The 26114-nt window shown below is 40.6% G+C and overlaps 1 protein-coding gene across 1 annotated transcript in view; it reads right to left on the bottom strand.

Annotated features, from left to right (window-relative positions):
- UPF1 (UPF1, RNA helicase and ATPase) overlaps positions 1 to 25035 on the bottom strand; it is a 63391-nt gene extending 38356 nt beyond the window's left edge. The window contains exon 1 of the mRNA XM_027853104.1: positions 24793 to 25035. Coding sequence (XP_027708905.1) covers positions 24793 to 25020 — 228 coding nt within the window. The 5' untranslated portion in view covers positions 25021 to 25035. The remainder of the gene's footprint in view (positions 1 to 24792) is intronic.
- Between the last annotated feature and the right edge of the window lie 1079 nt (positions 25036 to 26114).

The following is a 26114-nucleotide window of genomic DNA, read 5'->3' as shown; positions in this document are numbered from 1 at the left end:
TCCAATACTAGACTGGGCAGAGACCAGAGTTCTGGTTCTAGTTTCACTACAATTTAAGCATGTCAATCTCTCTGTGGCTCTATTTCCTCATTTATAAAACAGGAATGGAAAAATCTGTCCTATCTACTGTTGACCATTGGGAATATCAACTAAACAAATGTCAAAATATTGGGAGACACCGTTTTCCAGAGCTAAGGTCCAGCAAGCAAGCTGTGCCCTGAGCTTGGCATAACAATGATCCTTTGCACTCACCCTCTGGCAAAATCACATAATTGCTGTATTGCTTTGGCCAGCACTAGGTGTTTTCTGAGCTCAGACAAGCATTGGACAAGCTCAGACAAGTATCCATGTTCTGGTCATGAAGTCCTGCTATGGATCAAACTTGTCTCATTGCTGCTGTTACCCCTCATTGTCAGGGTTACAGTTCACTGCGCAACCACTGGTGTAAGTACTGACATCTGCTACACTAAAGCGGATCCCCCCCACTAGGGGTGGGGCCCCAGCCCATGTGTCTAATCTGCTGCCTTGCTTGCAAGCTGTTTCCCTCACTTTGAAATTAAACTTCCGTTTGATTCCTGACTTTCCTGTCTCTGGCCTGCTCTGTTTGGCTGCGGTCACTCACAGGTTAGAGGTCAGTTGGGTCCGGTTGACTTAACAGGCATAAAAGCATTTTGAAAAACATAAAACATGTTAATATTAAAGCATCTAACGTTCATATAGTTCTGTTTATAGTTTACAAAGCACTTTATATCCACCATCTCATTTGATCCTCAAAACTCTGAGGCAGACAAAGTATTAGCCCCACTTTACAGATGAAGAATTTGGGTCCCCAAGGAGGGAGAGCTAAGGTTCAAAGTCAAAGGCAGTAAATGGCAGAGCTAAGACTCAAACCTGTTTTCTGATCTCCGGTTCACTGCTCTGCTCTACCATACTGATAATAAATGTTCTGAGCATTGATGGGAAGTTTACTCTGTGTACTTGTTCATACTGTCTTCCCCCACACCTGCTTATCTGATCCTATAAGAACCCTGGGCCTGGTAATTTATTAGGCACTTCGAAATGCAAATGTAAGAACACTGTCTTTGTTACCACATAATACAATTTTCCCAACAAAATTCACGGAACTGTCAGATCAGAATCCTTATAAGTGTGTGGGAAATGTGCCCCTATGAAATGTGTAATAATATGAGTCAAGAAGAACTGAATATGCTTTTCACTTTCTGTGGGAGCTAGCATATAAAGTTATTTCTTATCAATCTAATTCCATTTTGATGTATGATATAAAGGAACAATTTAACTCTGGCTTTGTGACTTCCTGTGGTGCCTGAGGTTCTCAAAAGGCATTCATATGTGTGAGTATGTGTGTACACAGGGAATAGGAAAGTCATCTAGTCCAATATACTCGTTCTACAAAAATAAGGAAATTTGAGGCCCAGATAGGTTAAGTGATTCTCCAAGTCACAAAGATAGTAAACTGAAGAGGCAGGATTTAAAACACAAGTTGTCCGTACTCTAGATTTGGGGTTCTGTAATTTACAATTCAAGGGGCAGCTAGGAGGCCAGATAGAGCACTGCATCTGGAATCAGGAAAACCTGAGTTCAAATCTGGCCTCAGACACTCACTAGCTGTGTGACCCTGGGCTAGTCACTTAACTCTGCTTCAGTTTTTTCATCTATAAAATGAGCTGGAGAAGGAAATGGCAAATCACTCCATATCTTTGACAAGAAAACCTCAAATGCAGTCATGAAGAGTTGGACACAACTGAAATAACTCAACAGAATGTTTAGGGGCAGCAAGGTGGCAAAGTGGATAGAACACTAGGCCTAGAGTCAGGAAGATCTAAGTTCAAATCCAGCCTCAGACACTTACTAGCTGTGTAATGCTGGGCAAGTCACTTAACTTCTATTTGCCTCAGTTCCTCATCTGTAAGATGGGGACACACTGGAGAAGGAAACAGCAAACCAATCCAGCATCTTTGCCAAAAAACAAAAACAAACTACGTACAAAGTCCATAGAGTCATGCATGTACAGTCAGACATGACCGAACAACAAAAAAACCTTACTATTCTGTTGAAGTACAGTGAAGAGTGTCTTGTGCACAGCCCAAAGGGAAAAGGAAATTCCTTAGCTGGTGATGTCCCTCCAGATCATCCTGTTCATATATGAAAATCTAATGACTGAAGCAAGTCCTAGAACAATCCGCCTGAACCAAGATGCATGACCAATCAAGAGACTGATTTAATACTTCCCACATGGGAAAAACAAAATGTATAAAAAAGTACTTATACATTTGGCAGGTGCCAGACTAAATGATAAATGAATTCAGCCTAAAAAGAAATGAAGACAGTGGAAAATCATGTAGCACTTTCAACAATCCCAAGCTCATCTTTTAATATACTTCAGAGATGCTGTCATGCTGCACATCATGGAACAACATAAGCTTTAAAGAATCAAAATTATGACTGACATTAGGCATAAGCAAGCTGTAGTACACTGGCAATAATGATATGCACCTAAGTTATATAAAAGATACCATTAAAAGAATATAAGATTGGAAAAGAAAGTTGAGGTCACGTAATAAGAGCAAGAGAAAAGACAGTTTGAATGTTGCCACATGTTAAGACCTAGAGAAAGACCTCCAGAACACAAGGTAGACAGTCTATGCAGGACTTCTGGAAGGATGAAGACAAGATTAATCAGAGTAAGAAGGCATATAGGTTATGATTTTCATCAGTAGGAGTACTGACATTGTAGAGACTACAGATCTACTTGAGTATTACTTTAGTTAACCATTCAAACCACGTGCAAAACTCTGCACAGCTCCTCACAATCTGTAAACCTGGCACCAAACAAGCCAGATTCTTTGCCTGAACATCCATGGCACATCCTTCATCTTCAACCAGATATTCACCCACCTTGCTTTGTTACCTCAAATGTGTTAAGAGCCAGAGCATAAAGAAAATAGATTGAATGTAAGAAAACCTTCCTCCAAAACTCAATGAAAGGTTCATTCCTTGCTAGGATACCCTTTAGACTTCCTCTACTATGCCTCACTCCAGCCCTAGAAGTCACACATTAGGAGAACCTCTGCCCCATTGGCCTCTCGCCAAAGACTGGACGGTCCATTTAAGCACTCAGGCAAAGTCTTAGCCTAATTCCTCTGCCAGCCATAGTAGGTAACCTCCATTTCTCCAATCCCCTTTCAGCTTCCTTTTACATACTGACTTCTCCATTAGAATATAAGGTCTTTCAGGGCAAGGGCTGTCTTTCTACTGGCATTTGCATTTCTACCACTTAGCAAAGTGCCTGGCACAGTATGAGCTTACTAAATGCTAAATACTAAATGCCTGACTGATTTACTTGGGTCAAATTACTTTTATGTCTCAGTTTCTCACTCTACCCCCATACTTATTACCATCACTCTCTCATTCACCAAAACTTAAACTTGCTAGTCTTCTTTGGAGTGGGGGAAAAAGTAGTGGGAAGAGTGGCCAAATCCTGTGAATTCTTCCTTTATAAGGGCTCTGGCATACGCTGCCAACACTCTGCTTCAGGTCCTTCCCATCTCTTCGATGGCAATATTGGTCTCCATTTTCTTCCCTCTCCAAACAATCCTCCATACAGGTGCCGAGATAAATCTTCCTAGAGCATTGGTCTGACCAGATTCCGTTTCCCACCCCCCATTCCCCCAAACCTTCAGTGGCTCAATATGAACACCTTACCCTGACATCTATAATCTAGGACTAACTTGGCTATCTAACTGTTTTCACCTCCCGCCCAGCTTCAGTTAAAATAGATGAGCAGTTTTCCAATCTCTTTCTGCATGTACTTTGTAGATATTTTTATGTGCATTATGGCTCTGCTAATAGAATGTAAACTCTTTGAGGGCAGAGACTGTTTGATTTTTTTTTCTTTGAACTGTCAACACCTCTCAGTGCCTGGCAAACACAGTGTTTAACAAATGCTTACTGAGCTTCCTCTACTTTTCCTCCTCTGTTTTGGCATATAGTTCATCTGCAATGACTTCTCATCTCCAACCACTGGATTTTTTCCCCTTACAGCTCCAATTCAGCTTCTACACTTTCTCATGAAGCCTTTCCTGATGATTTCAGCTGACAGTGACCTCTCCTTCGCCTCATTTACATTCTACCTTATATGTTTTTGTACATACGCTTGGCTCCTCCCCCAAACTCCTGAGGATATGTAATTTTTCATCTTCATATCTCTAGTTCCCAGAATGGTGCAGGGACATATAAGCTAAAACGTGATTATTGAATTAAACTACATATTCATAGTTAGAATTTCTTAAGATTACTGGAAAGACAAATGAAATGACCTGTGTAAAAGGTCCAGTCAGTTTTCAATTACCTGCACTAATGGAAGGAAGTTTAGGCTCAGATAATTTAAACCAAGAGGCAATTCCTAACGATTGGTTTCTCAGAGACCCTCAGAATTTTTCATCTCCATTCTCCAACACGATGCCCATTCTCCCTTCCCTCCTTGTTCTCCTATCCTACAAACATATGCACTTTCTAGTCCTGACCTTCACCTAGCTCAGTCACACATTAAGTGTACCTGGAATACCTCCACCTTTTAGGTAGCCTAGAACCCAAATGCTACAGAGAAAATCTACCTGTGATTAGAGTCAAACAGTGGAGGAAACCTAATTATTAGTATCTCTCCATTCCCGAATATAACTTTTAAGTAACAATTTAATAAGGTCTGGTAGTAACACTGCTCAACGGCTCCTTGCCTTTGTCAAGCTCTCTATCCTTTCCTTCACAGACAAACTTCTGGAAAGTTACCTATACTCCTAACCTCCACCACTTTCTCAGACCCTTAGTAACCTGGCTCTGACCCCATCTTTCCACTCAAACTCATCTCTAAGATCACCAACAATATCTTAATTGCTCAATCAAGAGGCTTTATCCGATCCCATCTTTCTAGATCACATATTCTTAAAAAATACTCTCTTCCCTGGATTTCACAACATCGCTCTCCTGTCTCTCACTAATCCTTCTCAATCACCTTTCCCAGTGCATCCTCTCCATGTCGTGCTCCACATGCCGGGGGTACCCCAGGACTCTGTCCCAGGCCCTCTCTTCTCTCTACACATCTCTCATCAGTTCCCATGGGCTCAATTATCACAACTCCAAAACCTACATATGCAGCTTTCACCTCCCTCCTGGACTCTACTTCTGCAGCTCTAACTTGGTATCCTATGGGCACCTCAAACTGCCCATGTTCAAAACTGAACCTTTCCTTTCTTCTGAAAACCTACGCTCCTTCCTAATTCCCCTAATTTCTGTCAAGGACACTATTATTCTTCCAGTCCCCTAGGATCACAACTTTGCAGTCCTTCTGACTCTTCCCTCCCACCTGTCAAAATGTGTTTGATTCTATCCCCTTGTATCTTGGGCATCTGTCCCCTTTTCTCTCTATCCCTAATTCAGACAGGCCACACCTACCTCTCACATGGTCTATTGTAACAGCCTTCTAACTAATCTCCCTGTCTCCATTAAGGAAAGGATAGACTTTCCTTCCCTAATCTACCCCCCTTGCCAGTCAATAAACATTAATCACTACTAGTTCCAAGCATTGTGCTTAAGTAGCCCTGGGGTTACCAAAAAAAATGTAAAAGACAGTCCCTGTTCTCAAGGAACTCACAGTTTAATGGGGTAAATGACATGCAAATAAGCTGTGAACAGGATAAAATGGAAATAATAGGAAGACACTGAAATTAAGAATTAGGAAAAGGTTTGGGTTTTGTTTTTTTTATAGAAGGTGAGATTTTAGGTGAGATTTGAAGGCAGCCAGAAAATCCAGGAGGCAGAGCATTCAAAGCATGGGCGACAGCCAGTGAAAATGCCTAGAACAGAGAGACAGGGTGTTTTGGAACTGCCTGGAAGTAGTTAGGTGGCTCAGTGGCTAGAGCCACTGAGACCTGAGTTCAAATCTAGCCTCAAGACACTTGTCAGAGCTCAGTGTTCCTGGGCACACTCATAGCTACTACTTGCCTCAGTTTCCTCAAATGTAAAATAGGGAAAATAATGGCACCTACCTCCCAGGACTGTTTTGAAGATTAAATTATATCTACTCTAGATAGTCTCTCTCTATCTAAAAAGAAGAGATGATCAAGGAGAAATATGCGATCAACAGTATTAAAGGTTTCAGAAGTCAAGAAGGAAGAGGACTGAGAAAAGGCCTTTAGATTTGTCAATTAAGAGATCACAGGTAACCCTGGAGAAAGCATTTTCAGTTGAGTAAGGTCAGAAGGCAGACTTTAAAGAATTAAGAAAAGAATGAGAGTAAAGGAAGTGAGAACATCTATTGCAGACTTCATCCTCAAGATTAGCCATAAAAGAGGGGAGAAACAAGGGATGACAACAAGCAGGGATGGACAGATCAAGTGAGGGTTTTTTGAGGAAGGAGAGATGAATGTGTTTGTAGGCACTAGGGAAGCAGTGAGTAAAAAGTAAGTGAAAAAAGTGGGAATGTTAGAAGAGGTTACTGGTTGCCAAACTGTTATTCCTAGAGCACCAGTCTGGTCATGTCAGATTTCTGCTCAAAAAGCTTCAGTGGCTCCCTAGGGCCTCTGGGATAAACTACCAACTCCTAACATAAACTAACTCCTAGAAAATAATAATTACTCCACTCTTTTTGGCGTTTAAAGTCCTTTATACATCTTTTCAGGCTGATTACATGGCATTCTCTCTCACACACTACACCATCTCCACCATACCTTTGCACAGGCTGTCCTCTATTCTTGCAGTGTTCTCCCCATTCCTTCCCTCAGCTTCTTGTCAAACTTGGCTCCCCTTCAAGGTGCTACCTCCTCAGTAGTGCCTTTCCTCATTCCCTTCAAGTTTTATCCTTTCTCCCATTCCTTTATTTAGATTATATTTTATGTTTACATATGGAGTAGGTTGATCTGTATGTGGGTGTAATTAAAAACAAAATACATCAATAAAACTTTTTAAAAATTATTTATGTCTCTACATCTTGTTTTCCCCCAGTAGGATCCAAGCTCTGAGGGCAGGGACTGTTTCAGCTCTGTATTCCTGGTATCTAGTACAGTACCTGGCACACAGTAGGCACTTTTAATGTTTGTTAACTTTATGTGTTCCTTCTATTCCTGCCTCCCCCCCCCCCCCAAATCCCTAGAAGAAGTCTAGCATCTTAAAGGCAGGAGCTGGATACTATAACTGGGTTTCCCCATAGTGCTCTGCAAATAGCATGCATCTAATGTCTGTTGATAATAATGCAAAATTCTCCTTCTTTACGAAGACAGGGGATTCTGGGTGTGAAGTCACTGCAGGTTGATGTGGTTAGTTGTGATGAGCTGCTCTTTTACCTTTGTTACAAGGAATGGCTAGGGTAGGGGAGGGATACATTCTGAAATGAAGGTGACCTGAAAACAAAAGACAGCAATAAAAATTTTAAAAAATATATTTTTTAAAGAAATGAATACAAAAGCTGAAAACCAAAATCAGAATCACAGAATTTAAGAACTGGAAGAGATTTCAGATGACATCTAGTCCAGCCTATAGGAAAAAGAATCCCCTCAACAACACACCCATCAATGGTTTGCAGATTTTTTTTGAAGTATAGTAAAAGTAAACCTCTGGCCTGCACAGGTATGCCATTTCACTCTTGGAAAGCTCTAATTGTTAGGAAGTTTTCCCTTATGTCACGCCTAAATCTTCACATACTTCTTTGTACAACTTCATATTTTTTTCCCCTAGTTCTGCTTTCTGGGGGCCAAAGATCTTGAAGATCATTCTCTTGTATTCCCTGAGCTTTCTTCTCTGAGCCAAACATTCCAAAGTTCCTTCAACCAACCCTTAACTAGTCTGGTTTCTCTCCTCTGGAAAAGTTTGACCTTAAGAGACTAAATATCAAGCATAACTCAAAGGACACTGCTTAAAATTTTAATAGAGCGCAATAGATTAAAAAAAAAAACCACCAAAATATGGTGCAAATCTCCAGATACAATTTTAAAACGAAAACTATTTACATTTGATTTAAAAAATTAATCTGAACAGGAGGCAGCACAGTATAGTGAATAGAGATCCCCTTGCAGTCAGAAAACTATGGGTTCAAACCTGCTGATATATATACTTCCTATGAGCAAGTCACCGAGCCTCTTACTGCCCCTCCAGGCAACTCTCTAAGACAATTTCAGAGGGAGGGAAGGAAAGAAGGGAGAGAAAATTCACTAAACACCTACTATGTGCCAAGCACTTTGCAAATATTATCTCACTTAATCCTCACAAAAGCCCTAAGAGGTAGGTACTACTATTATCACTCCCATTTTACAGATGAGGAAACTGAGGCAGACAGAAGTTAAGTGATTTGTTAGGAAGTGTCTGAGAGTGGATTTGATCTCAGCTTTCACTACTCTGGCTACTAAGCCACTTGGCTGCCTGTTCAGGAAGTTTAGTTCTGTATAACAAATCACAGCTCCATCCAAAAAAAAAAAAAAAAAAAAAAAGCCCAAAACTTAACAAAACAGTAATGATTTCTTCTACCTCCTTTTGATTATGTTTCCATACTTAGAGTTTGGTGTTTTGTTTTTTCCAGCAAAATTTACATTTAGAGCCTCCTTTGATGTTATAACCCACCAAGACGATATAGCATTACAGATTATCAGAGCTCAAAGGGACCTTAAAGTTTAGCTCATGTCTGAGCAGCAACCACTTCAATCCAAAGGCCTCCAGTTAACATTATCTTTTCAAACAAGCTTATTTCAGTAGTAGCCCTAAGAACATTTTCCCATACATTAAAATAACTACTTCTCTGAAATTTCTACTCATTTCTCCATGTTTTGACATCTGGAGCCAAGTAAAGCAAGAACATTCTTCCATACAACCTTCCAATGTGGCCATCAGGCTCAATCCAACCATCATAAGCATTTACTAAGTTCTTACTATGTGCTAGGCAACGAAGATATAAAGACCAAAAAAAAAAAAATGTTGATCTCAAGGTGCCTTCTACCACAGGAGACAACATGTATACATATAAGAAAATATAGAATAAATACAAAATCAATAACAGGTAGTTTATAGAGAATACTAGCAATTGGGGTGGGCGGTTGAGAAAGGCTTCATACAGAAGGTGGTGGTTAAATTGAGTCTTGAAGTTTTTTTCTGTTGTTTTTTTGGTTGGGCAATGGGGGTTAAGTAACTTGCCCAGGGGGTCACATAGCTAGTAAGTGTTATGTGTCTGAGGTCACATTTGAATTCAGGTCCTACTGAATCCAGGGCCGGTGCTCTATCCACTGTGCCACCTAGCTGCCCCCCTCCTTTTTGTTGAGTCTTGAAGCTTATGGAAGTGATTGTTGATTAAATCAAAATAAATTAATAAAAAATTTTAAAAAATTGAATCTTGAAGAAATTAAGGTATTCTATGAAAGGGAACGAATTCCAGGCAGAGGGGACAGTCACTGTAAAATCATAGAGAAGGCTAGTTGTATCTGTGGACAGCAAGAAGACTCATGTGATTAGATTAGTGCAGGAAGAGGAGTAACACACAATGAAGCTGGAAAAGTAGGTTGAGACTATGATGTTAAGAACTTTAAGGCCACACAGAGAAAATTCTATTTTATTCCAGAGGCAACAAGGACCCAATGGAGTTTACTAAGCAGAGGAATGATATGGTCAGACCTACTTAAGGAAAATCAGTTGCAGCTATGTGGAAGATGACTGGAGTAGGGAGAGACTTGAAGCAGGGAAGGATTAAGGGAAGGTAATAAGCATTAAGTAGTTTCCACTATATGTCAGGCACTGTGCTAAGTGCTTTACATATATCTCATTTGATCCTCACAACACTCCTGGGAGGGAAGTGCTGTTATTACCTCCATTTTACACTTGAGGAAACTGAGGCTAAAAGAGGTTAAATGACTTCTCCAGAGTCACACAGCTAACAAGGGGGAGGTCAAACTTGAACTCAGGTCTTCCTGATTCCAAGCCCAGCCATCTATCCACTGTGCCTAATCAGAAACCAATTAGAAGGCCATTATAATAGCCTACGTGAGAGGTGATGAGAACTAAACTAAGGTAATGAATGTGTTCGTAGTGAAAAGGGAATGGATGACAGAGATGCTGTGGAGGTTAAATATATGTGAGGCACTGTGCTGGAGAGACAAAGCTAAAATGTAAAACAGTTCCCACCCTCAACCATCTTACAGAAGTAGGATACAAGAAGTAAATACAGTATGCAAAAGATTACCTGGGAAGGAGAAAGCATGAACAACTAGGGAGTTAAAGGAAAAGTTTTGTACTGGAAGAGCTCTCTAAAGAAGTCAGGAAATATAAGAGGTGTAAAAGGAATGTAATGAAGGATGGGAGACAACCTATATAAAGGCATGGTAAGTAGAAAAACAGAATACTGAATTTGGATAACAGCAAATAGGCCAATTTGGCTTAAGAAGAATGTGAAATAAGCCTTGAAAGGTTGGATGTAGTCAAATTGGGATGGATGCTGAATATGTTGAGGAGGCAGAATTGACAATAATCCTAAATCTTGCTAGAAACTTGGAGAGGTGTCATGACTCAATAGAAAGGAAGCATAGAAGTAGCCTCCACAAATTATCTTCTGGTCACAAATTCTTGTGACACTAAATTCTGGAAGAAAAAGAAAACATCTAGAACCCACCCTCTACCACCAGTCTTATTTAATCCATTGCATGCTCTGACAATGTTTCTAACACCCTTAGGGAGGATCTAGTAAGATCATGGGAACTCCTCCTCCTGGGCTCTAGTTGTGGCACCAGATATCAGCTAAAACATTCACAGTAACTCAACACTTCTTTTTTCCCTCTTTTTAAAACCCCACTGATGGAGTTGTACTTGTAGTCCTAAAGTTCCCCTACTGGCCTTAGCTTATGTCAGTTCTATTTTCTAGTAATTAACTCACATCGTACAAATGAGAGAAATATAATGATCACACTGGACTCAATATTCGGGCCATGGCCCTAAGACGTAAGCAGTCAAATTACCCCTAAATTTTAAGTTTAAATTTACAACATAGAACTTCAGATACATAATTATGTTCAAAATAATTTGAATAGCTCTTATTGCCACTGCAACTGAGTTTATTAAGTCCTTTCCTTAGCCCTTGTTTTATAAACAATTAAGACTTCTACCAATAAGAAAATGGGGAATTCAGAAAGTTGAAGCAAAATGCACAAGATAACATGAGTTGTGTGCTGATACCATGATGTAGGTAGCACAGTAGATAGAACACTGGACCTGGAGTCAGGAAGACCAGAATTCAAATCTGGCCTCAGACACTTACTGTGTGACCCTGGGCATGTCTCTTCTTAACCCAGTTTGCCTAAGTTTCCTCATTTATAAAATAAGCTAGAGAACACTCTAGTATCTTTGTCAAGAAAACACCAAATGAATTCACAGAGAGTTGAACATGACTGAAAACGACTAAACAACAATAACTGTGATGAAAACAAGAAGTGAGCTTAAGTTACCTTAAGTTCACCTTCAGGTGACCTGACCTGAAATTGGGGGGCAGAGTGGGGGGGGGCCTGGAGATGCACCAGTAGGTAAGGACCACTCTATGAACAGCGAAGAAGACAGTTAAGTCCACTTTCCCCTATGGCATGCTAAATGGATACTGAATAATATTTTAAATATGAACAACTGAAACATACAATGTTCTTAAAGTGTTTTACAATGCCATCTCATTTAAGCCTCCTAACAACCCCGGCAAGTACTGCAGGTTTCATCTCCTCCATTTTACAGATGAGAAAGTTTAAAAGCACAGAAGTTAGGCCAGAGTTACAACTAACATCTAAGTGTCAGAGGCAGTATTTCAAACCAGTCTCTTGCCTTCAGGTGCAGCACTGGGTTCAGATCCAACCTCTGACACTTAATAGCTGCATGACCTCAGACATCATACTAAGAATAAGAACATTACTAGTCATTTGGATTCTCTTATTCAACCGGAAATCTAAAAGCAAACAATACAGTTTGGGCCTTTTATTCATTACTAGTTAAGAAATAACTTGCATCCCCCCTTACAGTTCCCTCAAAAAGACCCCAGTTCAGGGCAGCTAGGTGGGGCAGTAGATCCAGCACTAGCCCTGGATTAAGGAGGACCTGAGTTCAAATCCCACCTCAGACACATAACACTAGCTGTGTGCCCCTAGGCAAGTCACTTAACCTCACTGCCTACCCAAAAAAACAAACAAACAAATGAACAAAACAAAACAAAACAAAAAAAGATCCAAGTTCAGTATCAGGTCAGTCCTAAAGGTAAACTCGACATTCCAGTATTTGTTAAGGGTCAACGACTCCTTACCAAACACAACTAAACTCACTAACCAGGAAGCAAGGGAAAAAAGACTAATTAATAGTTAATTTAAATGATCCCAAGGAAAGGAACAATTAAGACAAATGGAAAGAAGTTACAGAGTGACATATATGAGCCAAAAGACAAAATCCCTAAAAGTTAGAGCAATAAAATGGTATAGGCTACTTCCTGAGTAGGGCAAGTTCCCTATCCCTGGAAATCTTCAAGCAGAGGCTAGATGTCAATTCATCAGGAATATTATCTTGTGTCAGGATTGATTTAGATCAGTTTCCCAATGGCTGCTCTACAGACTAACATCCATTGAAATTTTTTTTAACAGTATATGATACAAAAACCTTTACAGCCAAAAGGTCCTTACTTATTAATATTAGCTTATAAAACTTAAACCAATTCACAGAACAACAAATCTGATAAGCATGTCATATAGTCTTTGATCCAAGTCATTAATAAAACTGCTAAGCCAAGCACAGAGCCCTACAATACTCTAATGGAGACCTCTGGGTCACTTGTTGTTCAGTCAATTTAGCTGTGTCCAACTCTTCATGACCCCATTTGGGGTTTTCTCAACAAAGATTCTGGAGTGGTTTGCCATTTCCTTCTCCAGCTCATTTTACAGATGAGAAAACTGAGGCAAATAGGGTTAAATGACTTGCCCAGGGTCACAAAGCTAGTAAGTGTCTGAAGCCAGGTCTGAATTCAGGTCTTTCAGGTCCAGAGCTCTATCCACTGCACCACCTAGTTGCCCTGGTCACTACTGAACCATTAAGTCTTAGATGCTGGACATTCAACCAATTCTAAAACCACCTAATTGTACTGTCACCTAGACCTAATCTCTATGCATAAGAACACCACGAAAAACTTAGTCAAATGCTTTGCTTAAAAAAAAAAAAAAAACAGAAAACAAAAAAAGTAGGCCTATTATATCAACTGTTTTTGCTTGCTCAACCAGAGCAATAACCATATCAAAAAAGGAAGGTTAGTCTAGCATGTCCTCTTCATGATGAAGCCATGTTGGCTTTTTGTAAGCACCACTTCCTTTTCAAGATGCTCACTAACCATGCATTTAATAATGCATTCTAGACTTTCACCAGGAATCAAAGTCAAGCTCACTAACTGATAGTTGGAAGCTTCCATTAAGGACATTTGTCCTGCACCATTCTTATAGCACCTTTCCAATTCTCCACAGACTTCAAGGATTGCTAATAATGGCTTAGCAATGACTCTGTCAGTGCCAGCTCAGGACTTTGGGATATATTTCATCTGATCACATGGCTGGAACTCATCAAGAGCAGGTAGGTGCTCTTATACTAGATCCTTACTCATCTCGGGTATCAAGCCATTTTTATGCTGTCTTTCCAGTCCAAAGATCATTCTCCTTGGTAGAGAAAACAATGGTAAAATAAGCGCTGAGCAATAACATGTTATCACCAGAGTGGGTTGGGCCCTTGTTACACCTGTACCCCTACTCCTTTTTTTGGATTCAAATTTTTCAAATGAGAAAATAATTGTAAAGTGCTTAACACAATGTCTGGTACATAGTAAGTGCTGTATAAATGTTAGTTATTATTTTCTTTTCTTATTTTTTTAGTTTTTTTAAAAATTAATTTATTTTGAATTATCAACAATCACTTCCATAAGCTTTTGAGTTTTAAATTTTTCTCCCCCTCCTTCCCCTAAAGGGTGTGCAATCTGATATAGGCTACACATATACATTCATATTTAATATATTCTCACATTAGTGATGTTGTAAGGAAGAATTAGAACCAATAGGAGGAATTACCAGAAAGAGGAAACAAAACACAACAGAAGAAAAAAAAACAGCAAACAGCATACTTCGATCTACATTCAAACTCCATAGTTCTTTCTTTGGATGTGGATAGCACCTTCCATCATGAAGCCTTTGAAGATGTCTTAGATCCTTGTATTGCTGAGAAGGGTTAAGTTTATCAATATCAGTCATCACACAACGTGGCTGTTACTGTGTACAACATTCTCCTGGTTCTGCTCATTTCACTCAGCATCAGACCATACAAGCCTTTCCAGGTTTTTCTGAAGTCTGCCTGCTCATCATTTCTTATGGCACAATAGTATTCCATTACATTCATATACCACAATTTGTTCAGCCATTCCCCAATTGATGTGCATCCTCTCAATTTCCAATTCTTTGCCACCACAAAAAGAGCTGCTATGAATATTTTTGTATATGGAGGTCCTTTTCCCATTTGTATGATCTCTCTGGGATATAGCCCCAGAAGTGCTATTGCTGGGTCAAAGGATATGCACATTTTTATAGCTCTTTGGGCATAGTTCCAAATTGCTCTCCAGAATGGCTGGATCAGTTCACAACTCCACCAACAATGCATTAGTGTTCCAATTTTCCCACATCTTTTCCAACATGTATATTTTCCTGTTTTGTCATGTTAGCCAATCTGATAGGTGTGATGTGGTACCTCAGAGTTGTTTTGATTTGCACTTCTCTAATCAGTAGTGATTTGCAGCATTTTTTTCATATGACTATAGATGGCTTTAATTTCTTCATCTGAGAACTGCCTGTTCATATCCTCTAACCATTTATCAACTGGGGAATGACCTGCATTCTTAAAATTTGACTTAATTCTCTACATATTTTAGAAATGAGGCCCTTATCAGAGACACTGGTTGTAAAAATTCTTTCCCAATTTTCTACCTTCCTATCTTGGTGGCATTGGCTTTGTTTGTGCAAGAACATTCCAATTTAATGTAATCAAAACTATCCATTTTGCTTTTCATAATGTTCTCTATCTCCTGTTTGGTCATGAATTCTTCTGTTCTCCATAAATCTGATAGGTAAACTATTCCTTGCTCTCCCAGTTTGCTTACAGTATCAGCCTTTATATCTAAATCATAAATCCATTTTGACTTTATTTTGGTATATGGTGTGAGATTTTGATCTATGCCTAGTTTCTGCCATACCCTTTTCCAGTTTTCCCAGCAGTTTTTGTCAAAGAGTAAGTTCTTATCCCAGAAGCTGGGGTCTTTGGGTTTATCAAATAATAGACTACTATAGTCACTGACTACTGTGTCTTGCCTACTTAATTTATTCCACTGATCTGCCACCCTATTTCTTAGCCAGTATCAAGCAGTTTTGATGATTGCTGCTTTATAATACAATTTAAGATCTGGAATGGCTAGGCCACCTTCCCCTGCATTTGTTTTCATTAGTTCCCTTGATATCCTGGACCTTTTGTTCTTCCAAATGAATCCTGTTACTATTTTTTTCTAACTCGATAAAATAATTTTTTGGTAGTTTGATTGGTATGGTACTGAATAAGTAAATTAGCTTAGGTAGAATTGTCATTTTTATTATATTAGCTAGGCCTACCTAGGAGCAACTGATGTTTTTCCAATTATTTATATCTGACTTTATTTGTGTGAAAAATGTTTTGTAATTGTGTTCATATAGTTCCTAAATATTTTATAATGTCTACAGTAAGTTTAAATGGAGTTTCTCTTATTATTTTCCACAATACAACTTCAAACTCCCTTTTTGTTGTCCATTTTCCTCAAAAGCCTCAGTTCATTCTGGACTTTACCACTCTTTACGTTATTCATACAGTTCCACACCAAGCATGTGTTTTTATCTTGTTAACTGGCTTTGTTCTCATCTTCTGGACAAGCTATTTTAAAACTTTAAGTTGGTTGGATAAGTCTTCTGTGACTTTAGAGGGTCTCTCAAGGCAACTTCCTCGCTTTCCTCCCTATGTCCCATTCTTATTCCTTGGGAGCTTCCTTTTCTCATTCTCCTCAGCCCCAAATTACCATCATCCCAGCACTCAGGCTACAAAGGACAGAGAGGCTATAAACTGTAGTCTGAGTTAGGGAAACGCTGAAGTAGATAACCTTCAAGATTCCCTACCAACTCTAGGATTCTATGAAGGCTTAAATATGTTTTGGGTTTTTTTTAGGGAATTTTGTCAATGTTTAAAATGTACCTGGTATTCAAATTGAACTTAACAAGCTAGTGCCTAATTGTGTGCTAGGAACTCTGGTAAGTGCTGGGGACGAAACCAAAACACCTATACTTACCCTGCCAAGGAACCTGCAGTCTACTAAAATTTTAAACCCTCACCTCAAAAAGTGAATATTTTGATACCCATTATATTTAGACTATGTTGCTAACTGTGTAAATATGCATTAGTAGTCTAACTAGTTGATGGGCAAGAATGGTTCTGATGAGCTACTCACATTTTTCCCCCTTTCCTACAAAACCCAGAAACCATCTTTCTCAAAGGTCCAGGTTGTTCCCTTTCTCATGAAGTATTTCTGCTAATCAGGAGTTAAGTCTGTTGGAAATGTGATAGTCTCAGTTTCTAGAAGGCAATACAGCCCAACAGCTCAGCACTTAGCAACCTCAGGTAGCCTGACATACTCACAGGCATTACTAATACACTAGGCATCTGGTTTTTGAGCTATCAAACTGGTGTCATATTTAACACCACGTGTTAAGAAAGAATTCTTACTCCCTTATTTTTTCCAAATGTAGGTTCCTCACAACCTCACATATAAAGATGCCCAGAATTCCAATAATTATAATTAACTTATTTCCTATAAAATTATGAATGAACAGTAACACTATAAGATGCACCCCCAAGGAGAAAAAACTATCTTATACCAATCACCATTATTCATGTTGAATTACTCTTTCTACACTTTAATCCTGCCACTTCCCTATTCAAATTCCTTTCCCCAACACAAGCTCCTTTCAAGCCCTCCAAGATCCTAATGCCACCCTATCTACTCAACTTGATTCCTCATGCCCAACACTCCATTCCAGTCATACCCACCTTCTCACTGGTCCTCAAACATTTCTACCTCAACACCTCAGCACGTACTGTTCCTTACTCAAATTCTACACACATGACTAGAACGCTTTCCAAAATGTTTGCTGCAATCTGACAATATCACTTCCAGCCACGAAAACAGATCCCTTTGACCAAGTGATCTCATTGCTGGAACTATATCCTAACAATATGATAAAAAGGAAAGAAGATCTCTGTACAAAAAACAAAAACCTCAGTGGTTTTTATCTGAAATAAAAGCTGTTTCTAGTTCTCTTACATCTACAGTTGTAAAACAATAAATTGTGATATTAATATAACACTTCCGTATTGATAAACAAAATATAAATATGGAAATATGTATTTAGTGATTAAAAAAGGTCAACAGAATAAGTACATACTGACCAAGACCATCCAAGAGGAGTTAAAAAAAAAAAAATGAAGCCAACAAAACTTTTCTAGAAAAGCACCTAGAAGGGGAAGAAAGGTTTTTGGGAGAATGAGTGACTGTGCAGAACCAAGTACTAGTCTGCCTCATACAGCCCATCGAAGGGGTATACAAGTAGGACTTCCAGTAGGAGTAGCCTATTTCAGCTTTTATCTGAAGAGCCTCACACATAGGTACTTAATAAATGAACGTTGAATTGATATGGCCAAAGGATAAAGTTAAGATAAGACAGTTCTTCCTCTATAGCAACCTGTAGTTTAGTAAGGGACCTAAGAGGTTACGTGTCCAACAATAAGCATTTGATAGGGGCACCACAAAGGGTAGGAAGAAGTTCCATGTAAGGTCCGAGGTGAAAGTTACCTACCTAGGGAAAGTGGGTAATTTCAGGAAAAGAAAGCATCTGAGCTGGGTTGCATAGGATAAACAAGCATGACTAGGAATTCAACAGGCAAAGAGAAGGAAGACTTTACAGGCAAACTGAACTAGCACAAGCAAAAGCCGATAATACTTGTTTAGATGGCAGCAAATACTCTGTGGTGTAGTATACATGGAAAAGAATGACAAAAAAGATGATGAATGATTGGCTATGCCAAATTATGGAGTCATGAATGTCACACAATGGAATCTGAACTTGGAAAGCAAATTCAAAAATCCATCAGTGAAGATTTGGCCAAGAACAACATAACCCATGATCAAGAAACATTCTGGTAGTAATAGGAAGGAATGGAGTAGATAAGAGTACAGCAATAGGTTACTGTAATGAGTCTAGGTAGATAGTAGAGCTTATTGTACTAAGGTGGTAAAAGTAGGAAAAAGGGAATGGGTTAGATGTTAAGACATCTTAGGAAATCTCATCAACAGGACTTGGGAAGTGAGCATGAGAAATGAGGGACAGCAAGAGGGAGTCAGATTTGCCCCGAAGTTCTACTGTAACCAAGTGCTAACAAATAGGGTATAACTTTTTTGTTGTGTATGCACTCTCTCCACAGCTAAAATTCAACCAGCAGAAATCCCGTCTTATATGGCCCTGCACTGACCTAATTTTTTCACTAATGAGCTGTCTTCCAGCTAAAGCACAAGCTCTTTCCAAGGCTAGGTTTAAGTATGAAGAAACTGGATTGATTGCTACCAGTCACACTGGAAAATCAGTCACAATATTTTTCTACTTATACGAAGTACCTCTTTTGATTTACATTTCTATTATTAGTGATCTGGAGCAAACTTTCACACAGCTGCTAAGGGTTTGCAATCTTTTGAGAATTGTTCACATCCTCTGACAACTTATCCAGTGGAAAACAGCTTTTGGGTGTTTTGTATTTGTGTCATATTTATATGATATCTTGGATATTAAATTCTTATCAAAGATCTATGATATAAAGATTTTCCCTGATGAATATGCACTTAAGTCCTCAATATGTGCTAAGCACTTCAGATACAACCATAAAGGTAGGACAGTTCCTGCCTTCGAGACTTAGATCATAACGGGTGAATGGGGGATGATGGCCAGGGAAGGGTGTTTTAGTTTGGGGATGCTGAGTAGGTGACTGACATGTCCCATCTAGCTACACTGGCAGTACTGATGGTTTTAATTCCAGGAGGAAGAAGTGGCAGTGGTTGTGGTTGGGTCAAACAAGATACATGGCAGGGAGGAATACAGAATGGCCAGAGTGGATGATGGCTGGGCACACTCAGCCCTGTCAGTCTATCAATAGCTTCTCCTCTTATCATAATTGTGTTGATTTTGTTCAGAATTATCTACTTTATCTTCTGTGATTACCTTTCTCCCTTGTTCATTTAAGAATTTCCTCCCTAACTACATAACTGAAAGATCTGGTTCTCTCATAATTTTTTTTTAAACCATGTGATTTTTAATATCCATGCTTCTTATCCATTTTGGGCTTATTGTGATCTACAAGATGTTGATCTAAATCTAATTTCTAACAAACTGCTTTCCAGTGTTTCTGGTAACTGTTGTCTGAAATAACTAATTAGGTGGGAAACAGTAAGATTAATTAATTAGAAAGAGAAGCAATTATCAGGTTAGGTAGAGTAGTGAGTAAAATCATAAATTAGAGCTAGAAAGGACATTGAAGAGCATCTAGTTCAACCCCTTCATTTTACACACAAAGAAACTGAGGCCCAGACTCAACAGAAAGAGTTCAACAAAGATTAACCAACTACCATTTAAACTTTGCAGTTTGTGCTGGGGGGTACAGAGAACAGGCATTGTGACAAATGGAAGGTATGTGGGATTTAGAACCACAGTTTAGAATCTGTGGTGACTTTGGGCAAGTCACCACCTCTCTGGCTCACGTATCTGTAAACTGAAGATCAGATGTCCTCTGAAATCCCCTTCCCATCTAAGTCTATTATCCTTTGATATTTCTAATAGCACAAGCTAGAAAATAATAACGTTAGAATGGCCTGGAAGCAGCTATAGCAGTGACAGGCGTGGTGGCTTTCAAGAAGACCTGGATTTGAATTCTAATTTTGCTATATTTGTGACGTTGGGCATCTCACAATCTCTACAAGTCTCAGTTTCCTTCTCTAAAATGAAGAGATTAAAGTATGTGATCTCTAAGGTCCACTCCATTCTAAAAAACTACAACTTTACTGTCATCCCCAATAGGGATCAAGTTAATTGAGGGCACTACTGCCCCTTTAAACTTTTGATTTTCCCCCCCTTTTCCACTTGGGTAACTAAAGCCTGAAACAAATCCTGCTACTTCAATAACATTAGGGAGGAAAAGTGCTGTACACACTGTGTTAGGAAGGATAAAGTTACTGCAAGGCTAACATTTTTCTCTAGTTTTGAAAGAGGCAGCAAAGTGTAACAAAGATCATAAGACCTAGAGCTAGAAGACTTGGACTTTATCAATTATAGTATTGCTCTAAATATAAACCATATTTTCACAAATATCGCACTTGTGGTAGATACAGATACAAAGCAATATTATTATCAGTATTATTTTTTAGTGTATGCCTACATTATTTCCTACTTGGAAAGGAATTTCATTTGAGAAATGTGGCCCAAAACCAAGCAGGCTTCAATTTCTTCTGTACAATTTCTATCCTGCAGGATAGTTCTGTGAATCAAAAATGATATGTGTATATAAAGTATTATCTAAATACTATACAAATGTGAGGTGTTAACTTGACCAATAACAGTAGTTTTGCAGAATCAATGGTGAAGTAAATGCAAAGCCAAAATGGAAAAAAAAAATCACGTTGTTCTAAAATGTTAAAACCCACTTTTGGAGCTACTACAGATTCTATTAAAGTCATCTTCCTTAAATACAAAAAAGAAAAATTTATTACTAGATGAACTAAAAAATCTACAGAAGACCACTGCAATTGCTGCACCAATTTTCCTTAATGCACAAATTGCCACCAACACACATTTTAAAAGTTAGGTCTAAGATGAGGTAACTGGCAATCAAGAGCCTTTTGTCTAACCTCAGGCTAGAAATCAGACAAGAAGATCTCTCACAAAACTAAAACCACATACACAAAAATTACCTCTACAAAAAAGAAACACCTCATATCCTATCACACCCTCATTTTAGTTCTTGCTTAATCAGGTTTGCAGAAGATCTTTTTCTCATATGAAACCTAGAAAAAGAAAACTGATACCTTGTATATGAGGCTGTGTTTTTTGTACTTCACAGTAACCGCATTAAGGAGGTACTAAATTATTTTCATTTTATAAATGAGGAAACTGAGGTTTCAGATAAGCAAAGTTAACAAGACTTGAGGCAGAGCTAAAACAAATTCTAGTATAGGTTCTGACACCAAGTCTCATGCTCTTTCCACTCTATCATATTTATGTTACATATAAACTCTTGACACTTAAAGATTAATTTAGTAGTGATTCAATAGCTCCAGGAAAGCACATCAATAATAACAAGAATAACCAAAACTGGACAAACCAGGTGGTTTGTAATATTCTGAAAATGACAAATCTAGAAATTATGTTTCACTTGGGAAACAGGAAGATACTAAAAAAAACCCGTCAACTTTATTTTAACATACACTATCTTTTTCCATTATAGGTTCTAAAATGTTTTGACAAATATTAGTCTTGTTTTATAAAGAAATGGAGGTCAAGTTTACAAATACACAGTAGCAGTGGCTAGGGCAGGCTTCCAACTCCCATTCTCCTGTTCTAACCAGCCTACAACTCTCTCTTTTTTTTTTTGCTTTTTGGTGAGGCAATCAAAGTTAAGTGATTTGCCCAGAGTCACACAGCTAAGTATCAAGTGTCTGAAGCCAAATTCGAACTCAGGTCCTCCTGACTCCAAGGTTGGAGCTTTATCCACTGAGCCACCTAGCTGCCCCAAGCTCTCCATCTTTTAACCAGTTAAGCTTGCTTAACATAAATAAATAAATAAATAAACAAACAAACCATACAATAAAAACACTAGAGTCGAGGTCAGGAGAAATAAGATTCTCCCCTCAGTCACTCGTCCTCTCTGGGTCTGTTTCCCTATCCGTTAAACAAGGGAGTTGTATTGGATGATCTAAAGATCAACTTCTAGTTCTCTAAAGGTCTCTTCTAGTTCTGATACTTGATTCTAAATAGCAAAGTCAAGGAAAATGTAAAAAACAAAAACAATCCAGCACCTCAAATGATAAAGAATTTTACCATCTTTTTATTATTCAAAGGTGTCAAGATAATAAAAATCACTCCTTTTTAAAAATCTTGAATCATTTCTCATAAAAAAGCTCAATGGTTTCTAGTTTAGGATCTCCCTTCTTTCAGTTGATTACATCACTAGGTCCTAAATTCAGGTAAGATAAAATAGCTCCCAAGAGTTCTGAAGTACCTGGTGACATCAATTGCTACAAAAGATATACTGATTATGTATGCACCGTGGGGATCTTTCCAAAACTGTCTCTGTTTCTCCATACCCCTCTAAATTAAGATCCTCATCTCCTCTACAAAAATCTCTTCTTCATCTTTTCTCCTTAAATAGGGGTAAAAAATTGAAGCAGAGGTACCTTTGCATTGTTAAAAGAAATTTCTTTTAAAAAATCATAGTTGGGTAAATATTAATGGAGAAAAAATTTCTGCTAACAATAACATCATTTTACTTCAACAGTCACCTTAATAACTTGAGTTCTGGTTACCAGAAATGTTAATCTTTATAAAAATAGCCAATTACTTCAAAGGACAAACAACTACTATCAGTTGATAAGAAACCAAACAGGAACCTTCTGAGCTATCAAGGTATATCAGCAACAAAACCTATAAGCTGGACAACACTGCCACCACAAAAGTTACTTTAGGCATAATGGCTGTGAAGCATAGGTAGACTACTCGTGTTACCCAAGAGAACACTTCCATCAAGGTAATTTCCACAAATATCAACTGCCATTTATAATCTTAAATACTACCTTTCTCAACAAAAAACATCTTAAGTACTTCTGAAGGACGAAATGTCTGAAAATTACCATGTGAATTGTAAAGTACTGTAAGTAGACAAAAAGGCACCCTTGCCTCAGCTCTTCTTAATCCTTCACTCTCTACAAAGAGCATACAAGCTAATTATAAATTAGGTTTTCACTGAGTACAATTTGACAAGCTTGCTATATGTTATATGTGAAAGTATAAACATATATGTGATTGTTTTGGTTAATCTGATCTGTAGACATGACGTTTTACTAACACTAGTGTTAGAAATTTCTATGTCCTTCTCTCTAGTTCACAAGTTCTCTACGAAAATCCTCCTTCAGTACCAGCAAAAAGCCAGAATGTGTTTGCACACCTGTTCACCCAAATGCCCCACCCACTAACTTGCCACCTTTAAAGAAATAATGTTGTGAAGTAATATGATGTAATGAAAAGAGCACTGGCCTTGAATTAAGATCTGGATCCAAAAGGTTCCAATATACTCAATCCCCAAAGTACAATGGGCAAATCACTTCATTTCTGAAAAACTCAGGCCTCTTGTCAACCTTAAGAGAACTCAACTTTTGTTTAATAATTTTTAAAAAGAATGAAAAGAAAGGAAAGCTCCCAGCTCTTACTCAAAGTGTTGAAAATTTTCTTATTTTGATAGCACTTTAAGGCTCACAAAGAGCTGTCTTCACTAACATGCTACAAAAGTAGGTCAAATATTACTTTCATTTTACAGATAAGTAAACTGAGGCTCAAAGAGATTAACTTGCCTAGGGTCACACAGCTATTAGGAGTCAGGTAACAACCAACCAAAGACAGACAGGGCCAATCAGATAACAATACATGGCTGTACTCAGGAAGAAAGAGATCCAAATACAGGTAGCAGGAAGTGTATGTGTTCTAAAGTATTTCATAAAAGTGAAAGTTGCAATACCTGTTGCTTTCATAAAGGGTTAAAATCTTCTTACTGAAAGCCAACAGGGAGAAAAATGACCCACCACTAGTATATATATATTTGAACCTTATTAAGACCCTGCATAAGAAATCACTTTTAATTTTAAGTAGAGAGTTCCACATAAATTTTTAAAAAAATAGTATTTCTACGATTTGAGAGAGAAAAAAATCAGATATGAATACCATGTGTCCCCTACACATCCCAGGCCTGGCAAAATTTAATTTCCTGGAAAAAGAGAATAACAGGAGATCTGGCTCAAAGCAAAACATCATTTGCTAGGTTAGTATTTCAAAGTGGAGTAAGAACAGGTGGGAAGAAGCTGGACAAGTCAATGTGTTGCTAGGGAAGGGGGGGGCAGGAAGCTATCTTAACACCCCAACCCTGCCTGATTTTTCGGAAACAAGGGGAGCTTCTCTTGCCTCGGAGCAGGAAGGAAATCTCCTGTCAGCTGCACTTCCCCTGAAGAGGGTGGGTGGCTTGAGTCCCCAGCCCAAGCCCCCAAAACGACACCCACTCTGGAAGGGCACCCCCTCCCCCACAGCGCCTCTCCTCACGGGGGAGTCCACGCAGTGTGGGTGGGGGAGGCTGGGGAAGGAGGCAGGATCTGGGAGTTTAATCCCCCCTCCAGGGGGTGGAGGGTGGCCCCGCGAGTCAGGAGGAATCCCGTCCCCGCGCTTCACTTCCTACCTAGCCCCGGGGCAAGTCACTTCCTCCTTTACAAGAGCCCAGAGAACCACCTGGCTCCCGCGGAAGGGATAGGGGGGAGCACTTGGCAAGCCCGGCATGGGGAGCCCCCCCCGCTGCGGTGCTCGTGGAGGGCAGGGCCCCGGCCCTCCTCACCTGCGCGTCGAGCTGGCCCGCGGCTCCCCCGACGCCCGCGGCTCCGGGCCCGCCCGCGCCGCCTCCGCCGCCGCTGGGCCCCCCGGGGGGCGTCTGGGTTTGGCTGGGGAGGGTGAAGTCGGTGAACTCGAACTCGGAGCCCTGGGTGTCTGCGCCCAGCAGCTCGGCTTCCTCAGTGTCCAGGAAGGTGAGCGTCTGCGAGCTGGGCCCGTACGCCTCCACGCTCATGGCGCCGCCGCCGCCGCCCGGGGCCTGGCCTGCCGCTGCCGCCGCCGCTCCGCCTCGCCTCGCCTCACCGGCTCCGGCCTGGTCTCGCACTCGAGGGCCCGGCTCCACCCGCGGCCTCGCGCCTGACTCGGAACCCGCGCGCCCACGGCCTGGCCGCGCCCGCCGCCCGAACCGAACCGACCTGCCTTGAGAGCGCGCGCGCCGTCGCCGCCGCCGCCGCGACCCCGACCAGGGCCTTGCCTCAAAGCCTCCCTCCCGTGCCTCCTCCTCTTCCTATATAATCTACACGCTCAACCAGGAACCGCCGCCGCCGCCGCCGCCGCCGCGCGCGTGCCCGACAGTACCCCCCCCCCCCCCCCCCCCCCCACTTAGGCCGGGGCTCCGCTCGCTCCCCTCAGTCCCCGCCTCCTTCGGAGAGGACGCCGAGAGCGTGCTGACGAGACACGCAGGGCGCACGAGGCGCGGAGGGCGGGAGAAAGAGGGAGGGGGAGGGAAGGGAGGTGGAGCCAAAGCGTGGGCGGAGACCCGCCCTTCAGTCGCCCCACCCCCGCGAGTGGGAGCGGGGGAGGGCCCCGAGACGCTGACGTTGGGCGTCCAACGGCCGCCCAGCACGTGACTCTGGTCCCTCTCTCCCTCCCCCCTCCCTCCCCTTCCCCCTCCCCTTCCCTCCCTCCCTCCCTCCCTCCCTCCCTCTCTCTCTCTCCCTCTCCCTCGCCTCCCCTCCTCCCTCATTCAGTCCGAGTGGGAGGCCAGCGAGTCGTTGAACGTCTAGGGTCTAATGGGCCGCGCGCCTCCTCTTGGGCGGCGGGATTCAAGAGGGAGCTTCAGGCATCGTGGCCCTCCGGGGAAAGGGTATTCCCGCCCATCAGCCGCAGCGCGCGCTCGATGCCCCCCTCCTGGCCGGGTGGGGGCGGGGCCAGGCTGCCCTCCACTTCCGTTTCTTTGTGATCCCCATTGTACAGATGAGGAAATTGAGACTCGGCCTAAAGCGGAGATCCTGGTCCTGCAGCCCGAGGCTGGTAGTAAATGTCCTAACCTTTCTACCACTTACCACATTCGGTGATTGCAAGCAAAGTACTTAAAACACAGCAGTT

Source organism: Vombatus ursinus, unplaced genomic scaffold, assembly GCF_900497805.2.
Source record: "Vombatus ursinus unplaced genomic scaffold, bare-nosed wombat genome assembly UNPS02009918.1, whole genome shotgun sequence".
NCBI classification, from domain to species: Eukaryota; Metazoa; Chordata; class Mammalia; order Diprotodontia; family Vombatidae; genus Vombatus; species Vombatus ursinus.
This window is presented reverse-complemented; position numbering and strand designations above follow the sequence as displayed.